This window comes from Schistocerca serialis, chromosome 8, assembly GCF_023864345.2.
Source record: "Schistocerca serialis cubense isolate TAMUIC-IGC-003099 chromosome 8, iqSchSeri2.2, whole genome shotgun sequence".
Classification (NCBI taxonomy): domain Eukaryota; kingdom Metazoa; phylum Arthropoda; class Insecta; order Orthoptera; family Acrididae; genus Schistocerca; species Schistocerca serialis.
Genome location: NC_064645.1, coordinates 441,665,746 through 441,689,131, shown reverse-complemented (window position 1 = coordinate 441,689,131; position 23,386 = coordinate 441,665,746). Strand labels below are relative to the sequence as shown.

General features: G+C 40.1%; 1 protein-coding gene across 1 annotated transcript in view; it reads left to right on the top strand.

The window, feature by feature from the left end:
* The window catches only part of LOC126417175 (transmembrane protein 62-like), a 74,208-nt gene that overhangs the window by 30,455 nt on the left and 20,367 nt on the right, over nt 1-23,386 (top strand). Inside the window, exons 8-10 of the mRNA XM_050085076.1 lie at nt 11,639-11,761; nt 11,864-11,945; nt 19,534-19,662. Of these exons, the coding sequence (XP_049941033.1) occupies nt 11,639-11,761; nt 11,864-11,945; nt 19,534-19,662 (334 nt within the window). The remainder of the gene's footprint in view (nt 1-11,638; nt 11,762-11,863; nt 11,946-19,533; nt 19,663-23,386) is intronic.

The window sequence follows — 23,386 nt, the reverse complement described above, 5'->3', positions numbered from 1 at the left end:
TAAAAACATCCTAATACAATTGTCAGTCCTTGTCTGATTGACAGCTTTATCCAGACTATTTCACAGTCTGACCCAGTATCGATCTCAACTGTGTTTAAACAGGTTTTAACTGTAATGAACACACCATCTCCCATAGCACTAGTCCTATCCTTCCTAAAAATTGTCCAATCTGAGTCAAAATTTCACTGCTTTTTATGTCTGGTTTCAACCAGCTTTTGGTACCTAATACAATATTGGCATTGCTACTCTTTATTTTGGAGATTAACTCTGGGATTTTGCTACAGACCCTTCATCCTTTGGACTGACCTGTTTAGGCGAACTAACAATTTTTACAGTTGGCACACCCACATCAGTGCCATGAACTGGTAATTTTTCAGGCCAGCGGTTTGTTCCCCGTGGGGAGGAACCTAATCTAAAAAAAAACCCTTTTGCATGCCACAAGTACTGTGCTACCCATGTAGCTGCTTCCTGTGTGTAGTGCACCCCTGATCTATCAAGGAGCATCCTACAACCTTCCACCCCATAGCGTAGGTCAAGGAATCTACAACCATTTTCACCACAGTCGATGTAGCCTCTGGTTTATATTCTCCACTTGACTCTAAACCAGAGGACCCTGGTCCACCCTGGGTACGATGCTGCAGATCTTCAGCTTGGCTTCCACTCCTTGAGAGATGGAGGCCCTTTCACCAATTTAGCCAGCCGTCTAAAGGACCCAAGGATTTCCTCGGAACCTCAATGACAGGCATTGTTGGTGCCGACATGTGCGACAATCTGCAGCTGGCTGTAGCCTGCACACTTCATAGCCGCCAACCTCTTCCACATCCCGGACAAGTCCCCCCAGCAAGCACACCGAGTGAACGTTGGACTTCTTTCCCGCCCTAGCCCCTATGTTCCTGAGGGGCTCCATGACCCGCCTAACATTGGAGCTCTCAATAACAATAGTTCAATTCTTTTATCTTGGCGGCTCGCGCATGCCCGCCCAGACACGGGAGATTGCTGCATTGCCAGTTTCAAACGCCGCACGTGCCAAGAGAAGCAGCACCATAGTATAGTAAGTTCGCAAACTTACGTTTAGGGGGAGCACGCAGTTTATGAAGTAAAGCCACCATGGCCGCATTAACCCTTTCGCTACTACAGAGACGTGCTCCCTGCATTCACTGCCCCACTTGCCTGTGCAGACACATGGTGTTCCGACTACTTTGACACACTTATCATTCGATTTCACAAAAACTATTTGGCCCAAAAATTTGATTTTTACACGTCTTCTTGACTGTTACCTTCCCCCTATAAATGACTTAATTTTGTTTCGATGTTCAATGCAGTTATTGTGCAGCATTAAATGTAGTAAACCATTGCACGAAATTTTGAAGAGTTTGCAGAGGTAAAAGTCCATAGCATATACTTTCCGTAATTTCGATTTTAGTTGCCACAATGTTGAGAACGAAATGTGGACAAGATACCTAAATTTCATATACAATTTTCTGTATAACAATATCTCATTTAAGTACCAGATAGGTGTCATATGTAATATTCAGAAATATTCCGTCTTTCGCGACTGTAATAAAAGTTTTATTTATACCAGAGTCATTTCACTTTTTTCTAAAAAGTTCTGATTAAAACAAAGTTGGCGAAGTACACAAAACTGAATTGTGGATGTAATAAAACATAGAAACTAAAATATGTTGTCAGTGAGCAGGGTGTATATGACCCGGGACAACCAGGAGATCCGGGAAAAACCCGGGAATTTTTTCATCCGGGAGAAAATCGGGAAAATCCCGGGAAATTTTTAGAATTCTGGGAATTTTTCATTGTTTTAGTTTTTGGTTACATTTTTGTAATTTTGACTAGTAAGAACCAATACTCTAACAAAGAATATTACTGTATCTCGCTACTGCAGAATAATACTGCAGCAATAAAACACAAACGAGAGAAAAAACGAAAATAAAACCTAAGTTGCAAAGGAAATGCGCCATATACAGGAACAAAACACAATGCTCATACGAGCGTCTGCCAACAGCAAAATGTGTCAAGGCTTTAGGAAGACTATGCAATGTTTTATAACAACAAATTGCCTCCGATGAGCGTGACATCACAACTGTTTACATTAGATTCGTTTGAGCGGTTGCAGGCAAGTTTATGCGCACATGCAGTTGAGTCGCGTATGAGTAGTACCTTATCCCACTTCTGGCTACAGAAGTGTGGCAGTTAGCTGTATAAGCAATAGCAGCAAACAGCCATATGATATCCGGAAAAATTTTACTGGTGCACCTGAATAAAGCCGAAAGGGTGAATGACAATCACTGTTTTATGTGGTTGACTGGGTTTTCAAATCATCAGCGTTGTTATAATTACTAGCGAATTCCATAGATTCAGGCTACCAGAGAGGAAATAAACGATTAACAGGAATAACGGGCAACTAAGATTACATGTTGTCTTCTCCGTGTATCCAAGAAAATGAAATTTTGACAGAAAATTTTTGACCAGGCCAGTACACTACAGTCCCCAGCTAGCAGCCACTAAAGTTCTATTCTGGGAGTAGTGCGGAAAACGCGTTGTACGAGCACTTAATATCGCCTAACCGGAAAACAAATGCGGGACAACTAAACCGGTGATTGTGGCAGGATTAATGAGGTTAACCAGAGAATAAATTTTGACACTGGCAGGAATAGTTACAGAATTAGTGATGACAAGATTGTTTGTTAGAATGAGGAAGGAGAAGAAACGGAGACTGTCACAAATTACGGAAGTATATGACGATTTAAAATTTATATAAAAATTACATACTACTACTTTTCGATCTCATGCTTCAGAAGCTAGAAAGTATGAATGAAATGTGAAACTATTTCCTAACATAAAACTTTTTGCTTGTAGTAGGTCTAATGGGCTTTTGATGTTGGTACTTCCTGAATTATATTCTGTCGTGTTATAAAAATGACCATTTGTGCCAAAACAGTCTCGTTTATTAGGTGTGTATAACAACTGCTGCAGTATTAGGCAGGCCTATTTCATTTTATCTAGCAGACAGTGACAAAATACATGTAATCAGATCGAGAAACCACACCAGTCTTGGGAAGTATTTGTATTAACAGCTTTTCTGGTATTAGACGACAACATTTCGTTTTTTCATGTAGCAAAACGTTGACGAACTTTGATGGCGTAATAGAGTCTTTCCCAGAAAGGGAAGTACGCTATATAAAACTGTGGCAAGATTAGAGAGAAAAAAAAGCTGGGACTTCAGGATTGAAGAAATGTGTGCTGTCTTGCTTGTCTCTTGTCTTTACTCGTTTTATGTATATATAATTTTATGTCACACAGAACAGCAAGTTATTAGCTAATAGGCAGTAAAGACTGCAAATTTTCTCAAGAGTTCTTGTTCTCCCAGTTACAAATAATCCCATCCACTATTAATCGCAAGATTTTTTTTAAGCGGGGCAGGATGACAAAATGGCCGACTGCAGGAGAGGCACCACAGGACATTTTAATTTCCACTGTCCTGAATACAGTTTGATGGCACCCATTGCAAAATATTACACGTTTGATTTCCACAGAGCAAAATAGAGAGGCATGTGATGGAAGAACGCTGTGTGAAGAGGCGTGGCACTGCACTTCGGCACACTAACGACCAAATAACATGTCTTACATTGCCTCGATCATATATGTTTTATGTAGCAGACACTTCAGAAAGATGTGCGCTACAGTATGTAGATATTTTTGAAAAGTCGATTTTTTAAATTTTTTGCGTCATACCTCAAACGCTCGAGGGATGGGGGAGTGCCACTATCTAATATTGGCCCGGTTCGGAAATATTGTGGATCAGACCTGGTGCAAAGAGCAGTCTAAATTGTAGTGAGGAGGTGGTAGCCTCCACATGGCCCGTGTTTACGTTAAGTAATTTTGCTGTTTCCTCTTCATTTATTGCTCTCACGTCAAATGAAAACAAAATGGATTTCTGTGGTCAGGAGCTATCAAGTGAATTAAAATACATGCTCATAATTATGGAAGGCTAAAATAAGTTATTAGTTTCAGATTTTAGTTTGTTTCTACCTTTCTGACAGTCAAGCATTAATCGCCTTGCAGAACAATGAAGTTATCTTTGTCGGTTTGTTAAAGAAATTTGACTTTTATTAATCTTTTCTGCTGAGGCAGTCAATTTACTTGAAACGAAGTGCTTAATTCCACACTATTGCCTAGTTTCAACTGCTCGCTACATTTCAAGTGCATGTTTTCATCGTCTAGCACATATGGCATTATGCCATAATAAAGAACCAAACATGAGATAATGCGGTGCTGGTACATCTGAATCTGGACATACGAATGTGCACTTTAAGCCGAATTATGCATTTAGTAGGGTTCACAAAATTCCCATGCTCTTGGAGTATCCTCTAACGTCTTGTTTCTTTTATGACATAATGTAAGATCTTTTAATGTTTTACACGTACAAACGTACGGGCTTCCTGCGTCATCATAGCTGCGCAAGCACAGCGACGCCTGTCATCTGGCGCAACTGCTAAAACGAAAGGTCACGGGAAAATATTCCGAATGATTGTTTGAAAAGCGTTACTTTCAAGTAAAGCAAATTTCCTTTTACACAAGATGAGATCTGTGTGCGAATGTCCGATGAATTTCTTAACTCACAGAGCGTTTGACTCTCATTCAAAATTCAAATCTTTGAGAATGACCATTTAGAATATTTTCGAGCCCAGAAGATCAGACATTTATGTCATTGTTAAAAAATTTGCTGGCACATTTCTGTGATGTATCTTGAAGTGTAACACATGCAAAAAGATCAACATTACGTGTCAAAGCCTAGTTTCTCTTGCAGCTTATTAATCTTAGAGACCAAAGCTTTTCTTTTCTTGTAGCAAACACTATGTATATTAATTTAAACCATTAACTTTTCCAGCTTGTGTGTTCGCACTACTTAACAGTGATGATGTTATTGGCTGACTACATCGCGTGTCCTGTGGTCTGAATATCTGCTGTCATCGGCTGGCGAGATCGCTTGACATGAGCTACGACCGGCTTACAAAAGCACATCGCAATCTTGATCTCAATCCCTCGGAAAGTAACATGGGGTGTTTGGTAGAATTCCAATGTATACTTTCATAATACGAAAATATGCAGCGCACATGTTGCTGCACATCAGACATCTTTCCAAAATGTGTTTTTTTTTCCCCTGAGTTTAGTTTTCTAAAGTGTTGGGAAATTCTACACCGGTATATAAAACCACAACTATTGAAAGGATTGATAAGTTTTACAGTTCCGAGGAAAAGTAGACTGTTACTTAACACGGAAAAAGTGTATTTTCATCTGGGAGAAAGTGTATTTTTAACCGGGAAATCCGGAATTTTTTTTCCTTCGTCCACATGTACACCCTGGTGAGGCGCATGGCGCAAACAATTTGTGTTTGTCGCAATGGACAGCAAATACTTGCTAAAACATAGATCAGTCAACGAAAACACTGAATATGGTGATGTTGCCAAAGCAGCGAAGCAAAGAATTGCGTCAGACAATCAAGTAGCTCGGCAATGTACGAGCCGAAATTCTTATCTAAATAATACTTTTAATACTGTCGCAAAAGAATATATCTCAATATGAATAGTAAAACAGCGACTATGGAAAAGAAGATATACAAACAAAACAGATAACATGAATATTGTATGTGTGCCTTTTCATTGTTGTTAATTGCTGTGAAAAGAAATATTGGAGGACAAAATTAGAAGAACCGAAAACTTATTATGATTGAGACAAAGCACTAGAAATTTCAAAAACTTACATTCAAACGAATAAAATTCATGAAGTAAGACACTTCGGCATTGTTTTTAAATAAAGAAAATTCTAAGCACCGAACAAGGTTTGAACTTGGAACTTTTCACTTGGCAGCCAAACACCTTAACCATTACACCGTCAGAGCTCATTGTTCAACACAACTCCTTGACGACTCTAAAATATCACACAAAATACCGACAAACACTGTTGGTATGACTATGAATTACTCACGTTTCGTCGAAGTACAATAGGAAATAAACAATTACCGCTGTTCTTTATGGCGAAAAAACGGTTCGTGAGAATGAAACAAACACCTTTCCTCGCTATCGCCTGAATTAGGAAGCTTATTGCTTGTTTAGTTTGATTAATTAATAGAATATAAAGCAATTGGTATAAAGAATGCTTTTCCAAACTTTCTATAAAAGAAAGTCTGCTATCAAGACATTGCTTTTGTTCTATTACTTAATTTATGACTGAACATTTCTAAAACTGAAGACACTCGTCCGTGCTCTGCACTGCAGTTGAGCTCTGGCAACGAAGCTCTCTGTTCATTGGCTGACTGTGTTTTGTGACGTCAGATGCGCAGAACGAACCTAAACTCGGCTGCCATCAAAAATGACGCGCACTATAACAAACCCCTACCCCCACGTGCCGGGCCGGACCTTGCTGAAGGAGTGGCCACTATCCTGGCAGAAGGTGCATTCTGATCTGGCTCAGCCTCCCCCCCCCCCCTCCCCCAGCATCATACAGCACACTGAATCTATTAGCAAAGTGCATGGGATTTGGCAGGAGCCTGCGTACCCCGGGCAGCCTTCGCCTTGAGGCTCGAGACCTCGACACAGTCTGCCACCCACACTGAGGTGAGAGTGGGCTGGCCGGCTCAGTCGCTCCTGAGGTCGGCTCAGTGACAGAGATCTGTGACATGCCCCCCTGCACATCTAGTACAGCAGAGGCCGCCCCAAGCACCCCATCCCCACCGCACCTCAAGGAGCATATTGATTGTGGCCAACAAAGCTTCCAGCTGTGTTTGGACTGTGACCAACTCCTCCTGCATCCGCACACAACAGACACAGTCCCTATCCATCTAGCTAATAACTGATTACTATTAAAAAACTTAAGGAAACCTACTGCCACACAAGGTTAACAGCTGCACTCTAGTTGACAGAAAGGACACTCAATAATGAAAATAAAAATATATGGTTGAAGCGAGATCTGGTGCTTATTTTTCTGCTAGGGGCTACTTAGTGAATACTAAAGAATAAGACAGTGACCTACAGTAATCTGCTAGGGGCTATCTAGTGATTATTATAAACGAATTAAACAGTGACCTACGGTAAGCTGCACCTACTGATTATCCCCCGTATTTGTAATTTAAACATGCGTTTACATACACGCGAAAGTGACCTAATAAAACTACAAAAACTGCTACCTTAACTGTTCCGTGTCTGAATGATACTAATAAACATAAACACTGGGCATTGTACACTGACAGATGCAGGTACAAAACAAAACCTTTAGCTAACAATAAGAGTTCAGAATGAAAGCACAAATACGAATTCTACTTTATAGGAACCGATGGGCTTACAGTACATGATCACTAAAGCCCACAACAAGCTAAGGTATTTAAGCAGATGGCAAAGTGAGTCTTAGCTTTCTGCTAACTAACCTGTATTAAAGAAGGGCTCAGAAGTTGTATTGTAACACTGATTTACTCAGATATTGTAGTGTAATACTAATTTACCACGTATTTTACATTTCCTTAACTGTTAACGATCGCGGGTTGCGCTAGTCAAACGTATACAAGTGAGGTTAGAAATCACTGTCAGTATCACTATTCATAATAAAATGTGTAAAAACTGCTACCTTCAGTGTATCAAGTCTAAATGATGCTAATAAACGTGAATACTGAGTATTGTACACTAACTTAAGCTGGTTAACCCTCGTATTGATAATGTAAACAAACGTTTATGTTCATGTGAAAAATAACCTAATAAAACGTATAAAAACTGCTGCCTTCAATGTATCGAGCCTAAATGACACTAATAATCGCAAATACTGGGTATTGTGCACTGAATTAATTGATAATCCTGCGTATTTAACATCAGTTAAGAATGTAAACAAACGTTTGCGTACTCCCGGAACTGTCCTAAGTAGAAACTTCGCTTATCTTATTCAGACGCAAATAAAAACTGAAACCTTTATCACGTGTGTCTAACACTAAAGCATGTAAATACTATAGAATAGACAGCAAAAATAATTAATTACTAGCTGAATTACTTATTTTGTAATACAGCAAGTGAAAAGCGCTCGTAGCTGGCGTCAGGGCTGCCTCGTGACCACAAAAGATAGTCTGAAAAACTGACTTTCAGTGATGAGGTCTACATTTTTCTTTACAACCATTCAAAGCACATTTGATTTTAACCAAGACATTAAATGTTTTCTTGGAGAACCAGAAATGTGCCCATCACCATTGTCCTTCAGTTCTTCCGCTGCATGCTAGTGATCACCAGCTACTGCAAAATCACCATCTTTTTTGTATATTTCTTGATCTATATCACTGACATCTTCCTCCTCCCACCGAAGAATAATTTCATCAAATTTAGGATCATTAAAATTGACACATTCCTGCGAACACTTTCTGTAGTATATTGAAGAACAGCTGTGTAGTTCATGAGGAACTGACAGCAAAAATGTGTAGGGGTGGTGATTTAAGGAGGGTAGGTGGGGGAGGGGGTTATAGAAGGAATTCCATTGCCATCTGAAAGACCACTCCTCATGAGTTAAGGGTTAGTAATTTTATTTTAGTGAATAGTGCGCAGATTTTTAGACTAACTTCTCTAACTTTATTTATTTTTCAGTGACAACTGTGACACTTTTGCTGCTAAGTCTGATATACAATCTCTCTCTCTCTCTCTCTCTCTCTCTCTCTCTCTCTCTCTCTCTCTCTCTCTCAGAACGTATGCTGCCGTCATCAGCTCTCACAGTGTTCTTTGTCATCCCTAGCCATCTCTCTCTCTCAGAGCGTATGCTGCCGTCATCAGCTCTCACAGTGTTCTTTGTCATCTCTAGCCATCATGAACTTCACCCAATACAGCTGATGATTTGCTTTCTTGAGTAGCAAAGATTTATTATTATTATTATTTTTAAATTCTGATGCTAAATTTCTCTGCTGAACTGTGAAAAATCCATGGGTGTGATATCTGAAGATTATGGAGACCATTCAATAGTACCCTGTCTGCTGATAACGCCATATGGTGGGGGAACTCCATCTTGTTGTTGTATCAACTTTTCCTGAGCTGACTGAATATGTTAAAAAAGTGGACTATTTTCCAGTTCTGACAACACTTCTTGAAGCCTATCTAGGTCATTTATAAAATTGACAATCCCATTGAAAAATAAGGCCTGATTAGCCCACCACTGAAAATTCCTGCCCATATGTGCGTATTCACCCTGTCATTTGCCTTAATAGTCATTTAATCATTCCGAAGAATGTTTTTGTAGAACTTTTGATAAGCTTCTTGTCAGATTGTGTACAATGTGCAGCATTCCATATGCATGTCTGGATCATCTCCATTTGGGTCTTGAAGTAAAGTAGGCATACATTGTCTCAGTTTCAGCTTTTTCTGAATCCTTTGTGAGCTTGTTCTTGCTATTCCATACTCCCTGGACACTTTTCTTTGAGATTTAGTCAGCAACTGCCTAAAACATTGTGTGACAACATTAAGATTCTCTCTTGGAGTAACAGACTTTGGTCTGCCTGGGCGATGAAGCTCCGCTACCAACCCAGTCACTTTAAATCTTAAATTTAATTTGCAGAGACCATGTCAAAATGGAGGATAGATGTCTGGAAAATATTCCACAAATGAATCACAAGTATCACTATAGTTAGTCATGTTTCCACAGTATTTGCAAAACAAATACACGGAGTCAACTGACTTATGGATATTGCAAATCAGTCAAGTTTACAACTGACTACCATTACACTAGACTAAACGAAGTATAAGGCTTGCTAGTGACTACTGACTGATGGCCCACCTGTATATAGTTCTTTCATTGCATAGGTAAAGAAGAAAAAGAAAATAAGAATTAAGAGGGAGATCACCTCAAATCCTAGATTAGGAGAGACAGAAGGTGCAAGAAGAGAGTCATAAATGACAAGATTTCATCATGTTTTTCAAATCACACTCTTATCTAATAAGACTTATTTCGGTGGGTGGTTGGTAGGTGCTCATCTTCTTTCTGTGATGTTGTTATCATAAAATGGTAATCTTCATCAAATGTCTGACATTTGGTGAAATTAAACTTCGAAAGCTGAAAGAAGAATATGGATGAAAGCTAACAGCTTCTAGATGGATGCCATTCACTTCCTTTTTAACTTTTCCAGAATATAAGTTAATGAAAGTTCCCACATATTACTTTCGATACAAAACAGATACTGATTGAACAGTTTTCTGTAAGCAATTGCAAAGCTTCCTACATGCTTCGGTGTTTTTATGGTGAATCATTTTTAATTCTTTTTATTCAGTTAACTTACTTTTAGGTACTTAAAATCTAAATTTGTCTCAATTTTTGTGTCATGTTTACTGGTTGTTTCAGGTAACATCTATTTTTGTTTAACAAAATGTTGTTTCTCATTTATCCATGGGTTTGACTTTCCTTTCTTCACTGTGCTAAATTAGCACTTGTTCTTGGTAGGTAACTTCTACAGGTGATGCACGTACCCAAATAAGTCTTATGACTATGTTTGTCAACTTTTTACAGGAAATCGGTGACATTTTGTTATTTAAAAACACTCTCTGTAATGATTGGGATCACATTTGTGTGTGTTGAACATATAATCACACAGGTGACTTTGATAATTATTGAAAACAGTGCCTGGCTGAATATTAGTGACAGCCTGTGTTGTTCTTAATATACGTTGGGGAAAATGCTAAGCCCAATCATGGTTGGTTGGTTGATTTGGGGGAAGGAACCAAACAGCGAGGTATCGGTCCCATCGGATTAGGGAAGGATGGGGGAGGAAGTTGGCTGCGCCCTTTCAAAGGAACCATCCTAGCATTTGTCTGAAGTGATTTAGGGAAATCATGGAAAACCTAAATCAGGATGGCCAGACGCAGGTTTGAACCATCATCCTCTTGAATGCGGATCCAGTGTGCTAAGCACTGCACCACGTCGCTCGGTAAGCCCAGTCGCACTGTAGTTGATGTTCAGTACTGAACTGTATGTTTGCTACATGAACTTTATTTTAGGTGAGAGAGATGCAAAATCACTACATTCTATGAGATTAAACCTGTTCCAAAAGCCCTGATTTATGTATGTACTTAATACACATGAATTGGAGTGGGAGAGGGAGGGGGAGAGAGAGAGAGAGAGAGAGAGAGAGAGAGAGAGATGCCACATTAGACAAATGTGGTTTACGTTAGCTATTCTGAATCTCCAGGTACGGTTCTCAAGCGTCTTGATGTATGTTAACAGGCAGTGGGATACAAACCATTTACACAGTTTCAGATGACATAGGGCTTAGAGTAGGCTAGAGAGCGCCTAACCTGGACTACAAGCAATGGCCAACAGTTCTGTTTAGAAGTTAATTGCAGTTTTATCTCAATTGTGATCTGCAATCTCCACTAGTTTAGAGAGGTACAAGGACAGATTAGCAGCCTTTTCATAATTCCTGGAAGAAAGAGAGTGCATTCTTTAAGATAGTGAAGCTCATCTTTTAAAATTATTTTGTTGAACAAGTATTACTTGGGTCCAGATTTTACAGCATTGTATTGTGTGCTTCTGATGTTCACTGTGTCTCCCATAAGCCATGTGAACTAGAATTTGTTGCTACTTTTTGCATACTATAGTTACAATTTTTCTGCTCCAGGTTTTCGTTAGAGACACAGAAGGAAGAGAAAAAGTGATAACTCAGCCATTCTCATTGGATGGGTCCCGCATGAGTTTCAGACTTCTTCCAAGAATAGCATTAATGTGCAATGTCAGTGTTGTGGTAAGACTGACTTCATTGTGCATAGTTGTGTTGTTGATACAAGCAATTTAAAATTCATTGACTATGAGATTACAAGATAACAGAGTTTTGATTTTGCTTCAGTTTCAGTTCTTGTTTGGAGTCAGCCTAGTGATTTGTATTGTTCCCCTCTGCGCTGTGAAAATCTTACATGTTCTAGTCAAAGGTGAGTTTCTTTTTGCCAAAAAAGTATGCTATTGCTATTGCTGTTGCTGTTGAGACATATGACTATTGTGTATATGACTATTGTGTATATGACTATTGTGTGTTTCTACTTACAGAAAATGAGGACTACACAGGAATTAAGTCTGCAAAACTATGTCAGTTAAAGAACTTTGTTTCTTGAAAGCCTTTCAGAGACTCTTTCTGATGCAATTGTGCAGGAGAGGAATTAAGGTTATGTCCATCATCCTCATTTTTTTAAATTTTTTTCCAACTTCTTCATCTCACAGGAACACTTACACCCAGAGTCCTCTTTTATTTGTTGGATACATGCCAGACTCTGTCTTTCCCTACAGCTTTTACCCTACACAGCTCTCTATAGTACCACTGAGGTTATTCCTCTGTGTCTTAGCACATGCCCTGTACCTTTTTTGCAGTGCTTTCCACATGTTCATCTCCTCGTGATTCTGCAACAAACTCCTAATTTCTGATCTTATCTGTCCACCTAATTTTCAGCGTCCTTCTATAGCAACACATGTCAAATGCTACGATTCTCTTCTTTTCAGGTTTTCCCACACAATTGACTGCCATATACTTTCAGTCCATAGTGTGTTCTCATTACAGTGTTCATCCCATTTAACAGATCCTGTAATTCTTCCTCACTTTCACTGAGGATAGTAATGTCATTAGCGAATCATGTCATTGTTGTAAATAGTCTTCATGGGTTTGCCGCCAGATCATGTTGTGCAAATTCCACAATATTTCCTCGGAGCAACTGTCTGACATCTTCAGGTGGTTCAGCTTTGCTGGTGGGTAGGTACGACGGATGGTATCTGCACGTCGACGCCCTGTTTCTAGAACAGGTGAGCGAAGAATGTGCAGGTGTGAAAATGGTGCATGTGCAATGATTTGCAGATAGATGGTGCCATATGTAAATGCCCTCTGCCAAAAATCGCAGAGCGGCTCTCTTGTCCGTGCACTGTATGCTGCGTATGCAAACAGTGCAGCCAGACGTTACTCACCAAAGACCGTACTAGACCAATGTTATGAAGGGGTCTGTTATCGAAGAATCTTGATTTTCGCATCGTGATTTTATAGCAGCCAATGCAGGGTTCCAGGCTGTGCTCAGTTGAAATTCCACATCCCTGTTGATGAGATTATTGGCTGTACGGTATGTATTGCTTCCTTAATGATGCAATGCTGCGGATAAAACTTCCCTCTTTTCATAAATCATGAAGTTCTGTCTGTATTCAGACATTGTTCCACAATTGCTGACTTTTCTGGTTGATGAAGACATGTATGACACTGATGTCCATTGCAGTGTTCTTGTACTGTGTGACATGCCTGGCCTATATATGCTGCCCCACATTGACAAGGAATTGGCCTGAAACCCAGCATTGGCTGCTATTAAATCATGATGTGAAAATCAAGATTCTTCGATGACAGACCCATCATAACATTAGTCTAGTATGGTCTTTGGTGAGTAACGTCTGGCTGCACTATTAGCAAACACAGCATACAATGCACTTGCAAGGGAGCTGCTGTGCGATATTTGGCAGAGGGTGTTTGCATATGGCACCATCTATCTGCAAATCATTGCGCATGTGCGATTTCTGCATAAAAAAAAATATTTTTTCAGATCCCAAACCAGACATACATGTGAATTGTCTGGTAATTATTATCTAATGATATAATTTAATTTCTTTGGTTCACACCATAAGTAAAAGAAATGTTTAAATCACACACACACACACTCACTCAGTCTAAACATTACTTTGGTATGAAAGATTTCATTATTTGCATTATTTCACATCAATTACATCTCACCCTCCTTGCCAAATCTAATTATTTGTAGCATCTATTGATTTCCCTCTCATCTACAGTGTTCCATAAAACACAAGTCCTGGGGAAGTTTTAAATTAATTGATTATCCAACAGCCATATGTACCTAAAAACTTCTTCCCTTTTCAACGTTTATAAATTCCAAGGTGTAAAGTTTGCTATATCTGTAAGTTTTTATTCCTTTAAATCATCTCCCACCTGGAAATAAATAGTTTCTATTGTGAATGTTGTTTTATTAGTGCATTTTTGTTAACATGAGTATTTAATAAAAGTAGTCATATTTACTAATAGTGGAAATCATCCTCATTCAACATAAGTGTCAAAAAATATGTACATATGAAAATAAAGAAAAATGAGCAAGTAACACATGAACTTAAATTAGAATAAAGAGAAAATAATAAAGATAAGATGATTTTATTATCCCCTGCAGTGTTGGGGCCTTCCTTGCCTGTTGTAAGAGGCGGCTAATAGGAGTCTTTTATTGGGTCAAGTTTTTACCTTTGTCTTGTGACTGCTTTTGGACTTTTTTATTTTTAACACTTTTTTCCTCACATTTTTTGACTTTTTAAATTGTGGTCCCCTTTTTGGCTCTGATCTCCACTTTCCAAATTTTACCGATTGTGGGCGGTCTGGGGAAGGACACCTTACTATGGTGTACTACCTCTCCATGTGCGCTGTTACCTATTGCAGCTACCAGTGAAGTGGATCTACATCTGCATCCAAAATCCAGCATGGTAGCCAGTCTGTCATGGTGGATGTTTTCATGTACCCTCTCGGTGGTAGCCCCCTGACAATGCAGGGATTGCACTGCCAAAGCAGTCCGCAGCTCGTGGTCTGGCAGTAGCGTTCTCGCTTCCCGCGCACGTGGTCCCGGGTTTGATTCCCGGCAGGGTCGGGGATCTTCTCTGCCTCCAGATGACTGGGTGTTGTGTGTCTTCCATCATTATTTTATCCTCATTCACTCGCAAGTTGCCGTAGTGTCGTTGAAGAACTTGTGCGGCGGCCGAACCGCCCCACGAGGCGTCTCCTGGCCACCAATGCCATACCCTCACAAGACAACACACACTGCCAAAGCCTAAGTTGTGACCTCCCCATGTCAGCCAAGGAGTAGGTGCCTGTTGACTGCAAGGGGAGGGGGCATGGGGAGAGCCTCCGATCAGAGTGTGTGGCATCGGGTTGGATCATCTGCAATAGAACGGATCTAATTTAATGGTGGCTGAACCAACATGGCCATCTCATCAGTCAGGAACAGTGATTTTAATACACAAGTTTACAATCCTACGGTATTTCCATCAATAACCACACACAAGATGAGAACCAGGCAAGGAGAAATGAAAGTAGTCAGTTTGTCGAGATCTTGCTTTGTTCCTGTACTGACAGTGGCTCTTTAGCTTCAACGCAGCATATGTTTTTCGTTGAAAATATTGAAGATCAGTTTGGGGAGGTTGCGGTAATAGGGAAGATGAGAAATGGACCTTTGCTGATCAAAACATCACACACCGACCAATCATGGGCACTTCAGGCATATGCCAAGTTAAGTGATGTGTCAGTTAACATTTCTCCTCATAACAAGCTCGATAGAATTCCATTGGGACACAACACTTCAAACTGATGAAGAGGTGGATACTAATCTGGCATGGTGTGGAGTGCATTTCGTTTGCTCCATCGAGAAGGGACCCAAGGATAATAGAGTAAACATTGGAGCTCTTATCCTAGCCTTTGATGGTAATATTTTGCTTGAGAATGATTTATAGGTGTGACCTAAGGCCTTACTTTCCTCCTCCAATGCGATGTTTTAGGTGCCAAAGGTTTGGACACATGTCCTGCCACTTTTCTAATGAGGCTATCTGTAGGGCATGTGGACGGGCATCCCGAGAGGGCAGCCCTTGTGACCCACCCCCTCAACATGTCAGCTGTCAAGAACTGCACCATCCTCATTCACCATGATGCTCAATGTTCAGGAGGGAAAAGAAATTTCAAGAGTATAGGATTCTTGACCGTCTGTCTTACCAAGATGCAAGGAAAAAGTTTGAAAGACTTTCTTCCAACTATTATGGTTTCTAATTTTGCGACTGTCATGTCACAGTCCACACCTCATGCAATGGCAACATCTCGCAAGACACCTCCACACCCTGGTTGTGTTCCAGGGCCTGCCCTCAAGTTGGGGGAGGTAGTATCAGCTCCTTCATCCCCTACACCTATAGCACTGGTGGTTCCCGCACCATTGGTGTGGCCAGAAATCCTGGACCACGATCTGGGAGCAAAATAATCACACCCATATTTTCCATTTGCCAATTTCTCAGACCTGACGCTAATGCTCCTTCAATGGAACTGTAATGGCTACTATCGACATTTGAATGACCTCAGTCATCTAATGGTTGCTTATTCTGTAATTGGCATAGCGCCTCAGGAAACATGATTTACGGCAACACACCTCCCTGCTCTGGAAAACCACCACCACTAATGTACCAATCATGTTAATGTTGAGAGATTGTCCAGTGGGGTCTGTGCCTTCATAAGCTCTGATATATTCAGTGAGCAGGTGCCCCTTAACCACTGTTCTAGAAGACGTGACCTAACTGTCAGTTCAGATGACAATGTGTAATGTTTATCTAGCCCCAGAGTAGATTATCACGAGCTGTTAGTTAGTGGCTCCCTGCCTTCTTCCTCTTATTGGTGGACTTTAATGCCCATAATCCTTTGTGGGGCAGCAACGCTATATCTCACAGAGGCCAAGCACTAGAACACCTTTCAGAATTGGATGTCTGCTTGATCAACACTTGAGCTGCAACCCATTTCAGTGTGGCCCACGGAATATTTTCAGCTATTGATCTCACAGTTTGCAACCCGAGTATCTTACCCCTGATTCAGTGGCATGTCCATGGGGATCTTTGTGACAGTGACCATTTTCCTATCGTTCTCTCCCTCTCCACTCACAGATATCTAGAACATGCTCCACGTTGCTCGCTTCAGAAAGCTGATTGGCAGGCTTTCTCCTCTGCAGCCACTTTTGCAACTCGTCATGTGACAGATATTGACAAATTGATACAGGATACCATTGATACTATTACTCATGCAGCAGCAGCAGCGACAATACCCTACTCCTCTGGCTCATTCCAGTGACCGCCAGTACCATGGTGGTCTGAAGATGTAGCCAGGCAGAAGCCGGTGTCCCACCGCTGCAGGTCAGACAACAGCAGCTCCTGGCAATTTATGCAGTCACAGTCTATCAGATGCCTACCCACCATGTCATTCAACACAACCAGCAGTTCAGACTGCTGCACATTGCCCAAAACTGGGAAGACCAGCTGGGATCCGACTCTGTTTTATACTGAAAGACTTCTAACAGCCTCCGTTAGTCTGTATTCCTAGAGCTCCCTCTCCTCTTCCCCTGTACGCTGGATGGACCTCTTTTGGACCCTCTCTGACACCTATTTCTTTCAATCCTCCACAGTTATTCTAATTTGGTATGCATCTACACAGATGGATTGAAAGTCAACATCAGGGTCTGTTACGCTTTTGCACATGCAAGGGTACATGAGAAGCACTCTCTGTCAGCTGCCTGCAATGTATACATTGCTGAATTGGTTGCCATCTCTCAGGCTTTGCGGTATGTCAAATCCAGGCCAAGACAAACTTTCTGATCTGTAGTGATTCGGTGAGTTGCTTAAAGGGCACAATCCTGTGCTATCCCAAAAATCTTTTGGCTGCAAACATCTAGGACCTTGCTGACCTTTACAGCTCTGGGAAGACAGTGAGCTTCATCTGACACAGAGCCACATAGGCATTCCAGGAAATGAACTCACCGATTGTCTAGATAAAGGCGCAACTACAGGAGATCAACTTGACGTGGGAATACCGGGCGCAGACTTAAGATTACAACTCCGACACAATATTTTGAAGCTCTGGGAATTGTAATGGTAGGCTACTATGACCCAAAACAAGTTGAGAGTGATTAAAGGGTCCACTAAGGTGTGGCACACATCTTTGCAGTCCTGTCGGAAAGATGCCATTGTGTTGTGCTGACTACTCATTGGCCACACGAGACTTGGCCATGAATTTCTTCTTCCTCGAGAGGATCCTCCTCACTGCAGCTGCAATAGTCTACTGACTGTAGCACGTGTTCTTATCGAGTGTCCCCCCCTGGTTTATCTGCAGCACGCTCTCAGCTTCCCTACCTCACTACCTCAGATGCTTGCTGATGACATGACAGCCACTACCAAAGTGTTGCATTTCTTGAGGAAGGGCGTATTTTACTCTGACCTATAATACTCTTCCACTTCCAGTATTAGGGGTGGTTGATGGGGCAAGAGTCTTCCTCTGTGGCAGGTATCCACCAAGCAACCACTGATTCCTGTCTTCCCCTCTCACTGTGTTGTGCTTTTAGCCACCTTTGTGCAAGATGCTGACTGTTTCTCTCTTTTCTTTTACCTGTTGTACAACTGCTGTTATGCCCTTTTAAACTTTTTGACTTGCTTATATAGTTTGAGCAGCCTAGTCACCATCGTTTTCACTTTTTACCTTTTGACATGTTTCTCTCATGATAAGGAGGGACCCCATTGTTTAATTCCATAAACATGTAATCATCAAGATGATTTTATTGCAGAGTATTTACAGAATAAAACTGTAGTTTTAAGGTACTGCTGTCCAGACATCAGAAACACACCAATAATGTATAGCACAGAAATATAAATTAAAAGAGAAAAGAAATAGATAACTTCCCAATAAAGGAAGGACAATACAAACTAATCTGCATAGGATGGGATATTTCTTTCCTGCTTTCACAACCTCAGTTCTTGTTGCACATACTCAAATCATTTATTTTCTTGTAATATCTTTTGCTATTTTTCTTTGTTACATTTCATCACTTTCTCTTATTTATTCCTATCTTACTCAGTGAGTCTTTTTTATTTTATTTTATGCATTTTGCTGATTTCTCTTTCGTTCTTTTTAGTCTTTCTTATATTTCATTTCTCTTGGACCCTGTTCTGTTATTGTATTGAAAAGTTAAATGTTGCGGTTTAACACTGAATCTGATATTCTACTATTTGTCATTAGTGATTTCATTGCTATTGTTACAATCCAGTCTGACTGTGGCCTGTACGCTTCCATTATTAATGTCTCATTTTGAATACCTTGCCATTACCTAAAGTATACATATACATCAAACCTGAGTGGTGTTGTGCAATCAGTGGCAGTCTTCCCTTAGAGTGTCTCAAAATGAATCCACAATCAGTTTCTGCCTCTGTATCGGTCACACCAATCTGATTCACGGATACATCCTGTACAATCATGACAGTTGCCCACATCTTGTGGAAGTACCACACCTACACTGCTATGCAGTGATCTTCGCAGATGTCCAGTCACTCCTCAAAGTCCAAGATGATAATGCCAGAGTAGATCGTATAATTTTACACAATGTGCTTATTATTATGCTCCTCTTAAAACCCCATAATCCATGATCCTTAGTATTGTTACTTTATACAGTTAAAAAAATCTATACTTCTTGACTTTATGTAGTATTGTATCAGCTTCTTCTCCAAGTGCTGGTACCGTGGTAATAGTTTTAACAACAAGTGAGTCAGTCTTTTTGTTTATTTAGTCCTCATATTTTGCTTTCTTCGTGATCATTTTGTTTATAGGGCTGGAATTTCTGTGAGAATATTGATAATCTTGATACCCTTTAACATTTCCAGTGTTTTGTTTAATATTAGCACAAACTGTATTTATGGTGTGCTTACCTTTTCCAGCTCGCAGAATGCGTAAACCCACATGGAGTGCATGGTGTTTGCGTATATGGGTACAGAAGTTATGGGTTTTATCGACTGTAGACCGAATATTCTATCCTTTGGTGATTTATCCTCTGTATTTAACTGTTGGTAAGTCCATGTATTTTTCTTGAAGTAGGAAAAGCCAATAGATTCATGAGATTTTTTTCTGTAAATATAATAGACAACATTATTGCTGTACATTGTAGTGATGCAGTGTAATTATTTAATAATGATAACACTGGCCAAAAAAATTTTTTTTTTTAATGTTTCCTGCACTTCATGAGTCAATTCCTACTAATTTTGAGTTGAGAAAAATGAATATGACAATGAAAAATTTTCCTTAGCTCTAGTTTCTGTGTTACACACCAGGTGGAAGTACTATTAATGTATTAAGAGAAAAAGATAGATTTTAATTACAAATTGTAACAACTTTGAAAGTGTATTTGATTTTTTTTTAAATGGTAGTTACATTTTAAGAGTTCTAAATTGCTGGAAGAATACCTCAGAGACAGTTGGGTCTGAAGAGAATCATGTAGTGGCTGAATGAGATCGTCATCTTTTAGCTTGCCTCTTGTAATGGAGTCCTGGAGCATCCCTACAGAAAGACCAACAGTAATCTACAATCATTGGTTTGTCGCAGTGGCTCTGATATCTTTCTTCCATAACAGAAATGTCCTGATGGAATCTTTCTCCATGTTCATCTTCATCACTGACAGCTCCACAACAAGAAGGGAAAAAGTCTAGGTGGGAGTGGAGAAAATGGATTTTAAGGGACATGTTGCATCCAACGTTGTGGTATTTTTGCAGGAGCATTGTCAGCATCTGAGCATAGTTATCATCTCCTTTGTCGCCAAAAAACCCACGAACAACTCTCTTGAAACTAACGACCTCAGATGTTAAGTCCCATAGTGCTCAGAGCCATTTGAACCAACTCCCTTGAAGGCTTCCCAAGCTTCCTTTTCTTTCCCCTCCAAAACTTGATCCAATGCAGAATCCTTTACAAGTTCTCGAATTTGTGGCCCGATAAAAATAGCTTCCTTAACTTTTGCATCACTTAATTTCAGAAATTTCTCCCTTGTGTACTTAAAGGCTTGCCCTCCTTGGTTTGTACCTTTGACAAAATTTTTCATCAAATCCAGCTTGATATACAGGGGTAGAAGAAGAACATCTTTTGAGTCCACGAGAGGCTCGACAATGACATTTTCTCACTCGGGCTAAGATTTCTTGCAGGCCGTTGTGCTTAATGTAAAGTGGTTTCCTATCCCTACTGTCTCACAAACATAAGAAGCAGCAATTTTTTGCATGCCCCTGGTGCATCCCTAATAGTATGGCAGTGACTTTTGGATCACCACACATTTTCCATTTGTGTTCATGATATTTGATTGAGTCAAGGGGGATTGTCATATTTGCAGTCGTCTCCTTCATGTGAACTGCATGACCAGCCGGAATAGAAGCAATATGGTTGCCATTGTGAAGTAACACAGCTTTCAAAGTAAACTTGGAGAAGTCTATGAATAGCCTCCATTCAGTTGGATCGTGGTTCATCCTCAAAAATTTTATCAAGCCATTAATGTGGCAGCAAACAACAAGATTGTTTTTCTTCTCCAAAAAGGGAAGCAGTTCCATGTGACGTTTTCTGTACTGTGTGACTGTGACATCACTTTTGAGAAGATTCCATTTGACAGATCTCTAATTAAATCACTCAATTCCGCTTGACTCAGTTTGTGAGGTTTACCATTTTTGCCCTCAAAATCAGGGTCATGGGATTTGGAAGGCTTGTTTGGTTCTTCTTCTTCTTCTTCTTCTTCTTCTTCTTGTTCCACACTGTCTTCATTTTCTACTTCAAACACACAATTTTCAGGTGGAGTAGGAACTGGTAAACTATCCGAAAGCAGAATGGCTCGATTAGCAGATCGAAGATCGGAGTACTGAACTGTTCTTCTTGTCTTCATAGACAATCCTGCCTTTATAGGTGGAATCAAGCAGAAACAGCAGTCAGCTGTATGGTTTGTAGGCTTACGCCAAACCATAGGCACAACAAAAGCCATAGATTGTTTCTAATTTTTGAGCCATTCTCTAACTGAACATGTGTTGCAACATATATGTGGAGCCCAAGATTCATCCTGGTCCCCTGTTTCCTTACCAAAATAATGCTGATAGGCAGTCTTCACAAGAGACGCCAGGTTGTGTTTCTGTGAGGAAAATGTTACTTCACCACAAATGTAACAAAAATTACTCACCTTATTTACACATTTTCGTGGCATTTTTATGAATTTTCCACTACAAAAGCACTCTCAAACCAGAAATTCTGCTTTAATTGCAGCAGAAACTATATGAAACTCACAGTCACAGCAACAGTATCTATGTTGATGACTTACGAACAGCTTAAGAGCATTTGTGTTTTGTTATTAGACAGGTGTACCAACTCCGAAAACAAATTTTCTTCCAAACTGAAAATGTTGACTATAAAAATGAAATGTCACTTTATCTCCAAAGCAAGAGCTAATCTGTTATTTTTATGGTGATTTTTTAATTCAGTAGATGGAACTACATAAGAATTAACTATTTTTGAGCCCGAAACATTTACATTGTTGGCTAGTGTAATTATTTTATGTCAGTAATAAGAAATGTTAATATTCTGAACAGTTCTTGTACTAAACGTGTCAGAAGCCACTCAACAGATGCTAACTACCTTGTAATGAAGTTAGTCAATACTGAAAAATTAAATAACATGTACCATCTCATCAAACTGAAAACTTTGGAAATGTGAAACAGCAAAGTGCAAATATTACTATGAATGAAACCAGTCTAATATTGGAAATAATGTTGATGCATTATGAAAATTCTTGCAGAAAATAGAGTGATAGTCCCTTAACACACTACAATTTCCACAGTTCTCAACCTCATTAACAGTCGGCACAAATTTTCCCAAGCAAAGTCTATTCACATTCAGTAGGCACGTATTCCAACACATGTTACTGTACAGATAATACACAGTTCAAAACAATTAGGGGAACACTTGTAGCAACATCCTTTATGTTAAATCTATTTTGGTACAGGAGCAGCTTGAGATCTCTGCTTTCAATGTAGAGAACAATTAAAATCATTTGCCATCTATTGGCTGTACTTTGCATTACATTGTCAGGTGGGAGGAAGTGAGTACCAGTGTCCTAGCATCTTGTAATGATGTAGGCAGATGGCAGTTGTTGTTTGCAGACATTGTATTAAGCCAAACACATGGAAGGCAATATCTTAATGCAGTGTAAGTTGCAAGAGCAGTCTTTTTGATCCAAAAAGGATGGACTATCAGTAATTTTGCTGCAAATGCCAATGCCTCCCTATGTGTCATCCATAGGCTGTGGGCGTGCTACAGAAGACAGGTCAGAACACAGTGCGAGTTGGACAAGGTCGCCGATGTATTAAAATCCCATGTGAAGACCAATATCTAACCATCTCTGCATTTTGGCGTTGCACAGATACCGCCAGAGCACTGAAAGGCAATCTCAGAAGGGCCACTGGAGCAGATGTATCCAATCAGCCTATAATGAACAGATTATGAGAAAGTATCTTAAGATCTTGCTCGACACAGAAATGTCTTGCAGCTCACCTTCAGTTCTGCTGTTTTCATGTCACCTGCCAGCTTCTTCATCACTAGTGAAACATATTATTTACAGACAGGTCCCAATATCCTCAGATGCAAAGTGATGGCCATGCTCATGTGCGGAAGCCCACAGTGAGCAGTAACTGCCAAACGTTGTCCAGGAAGTCAACATATTCCCAAGGTTCTGTGATATTGTGGGGAGGCTCCAGTGTTGACAGCCATATGGATCAT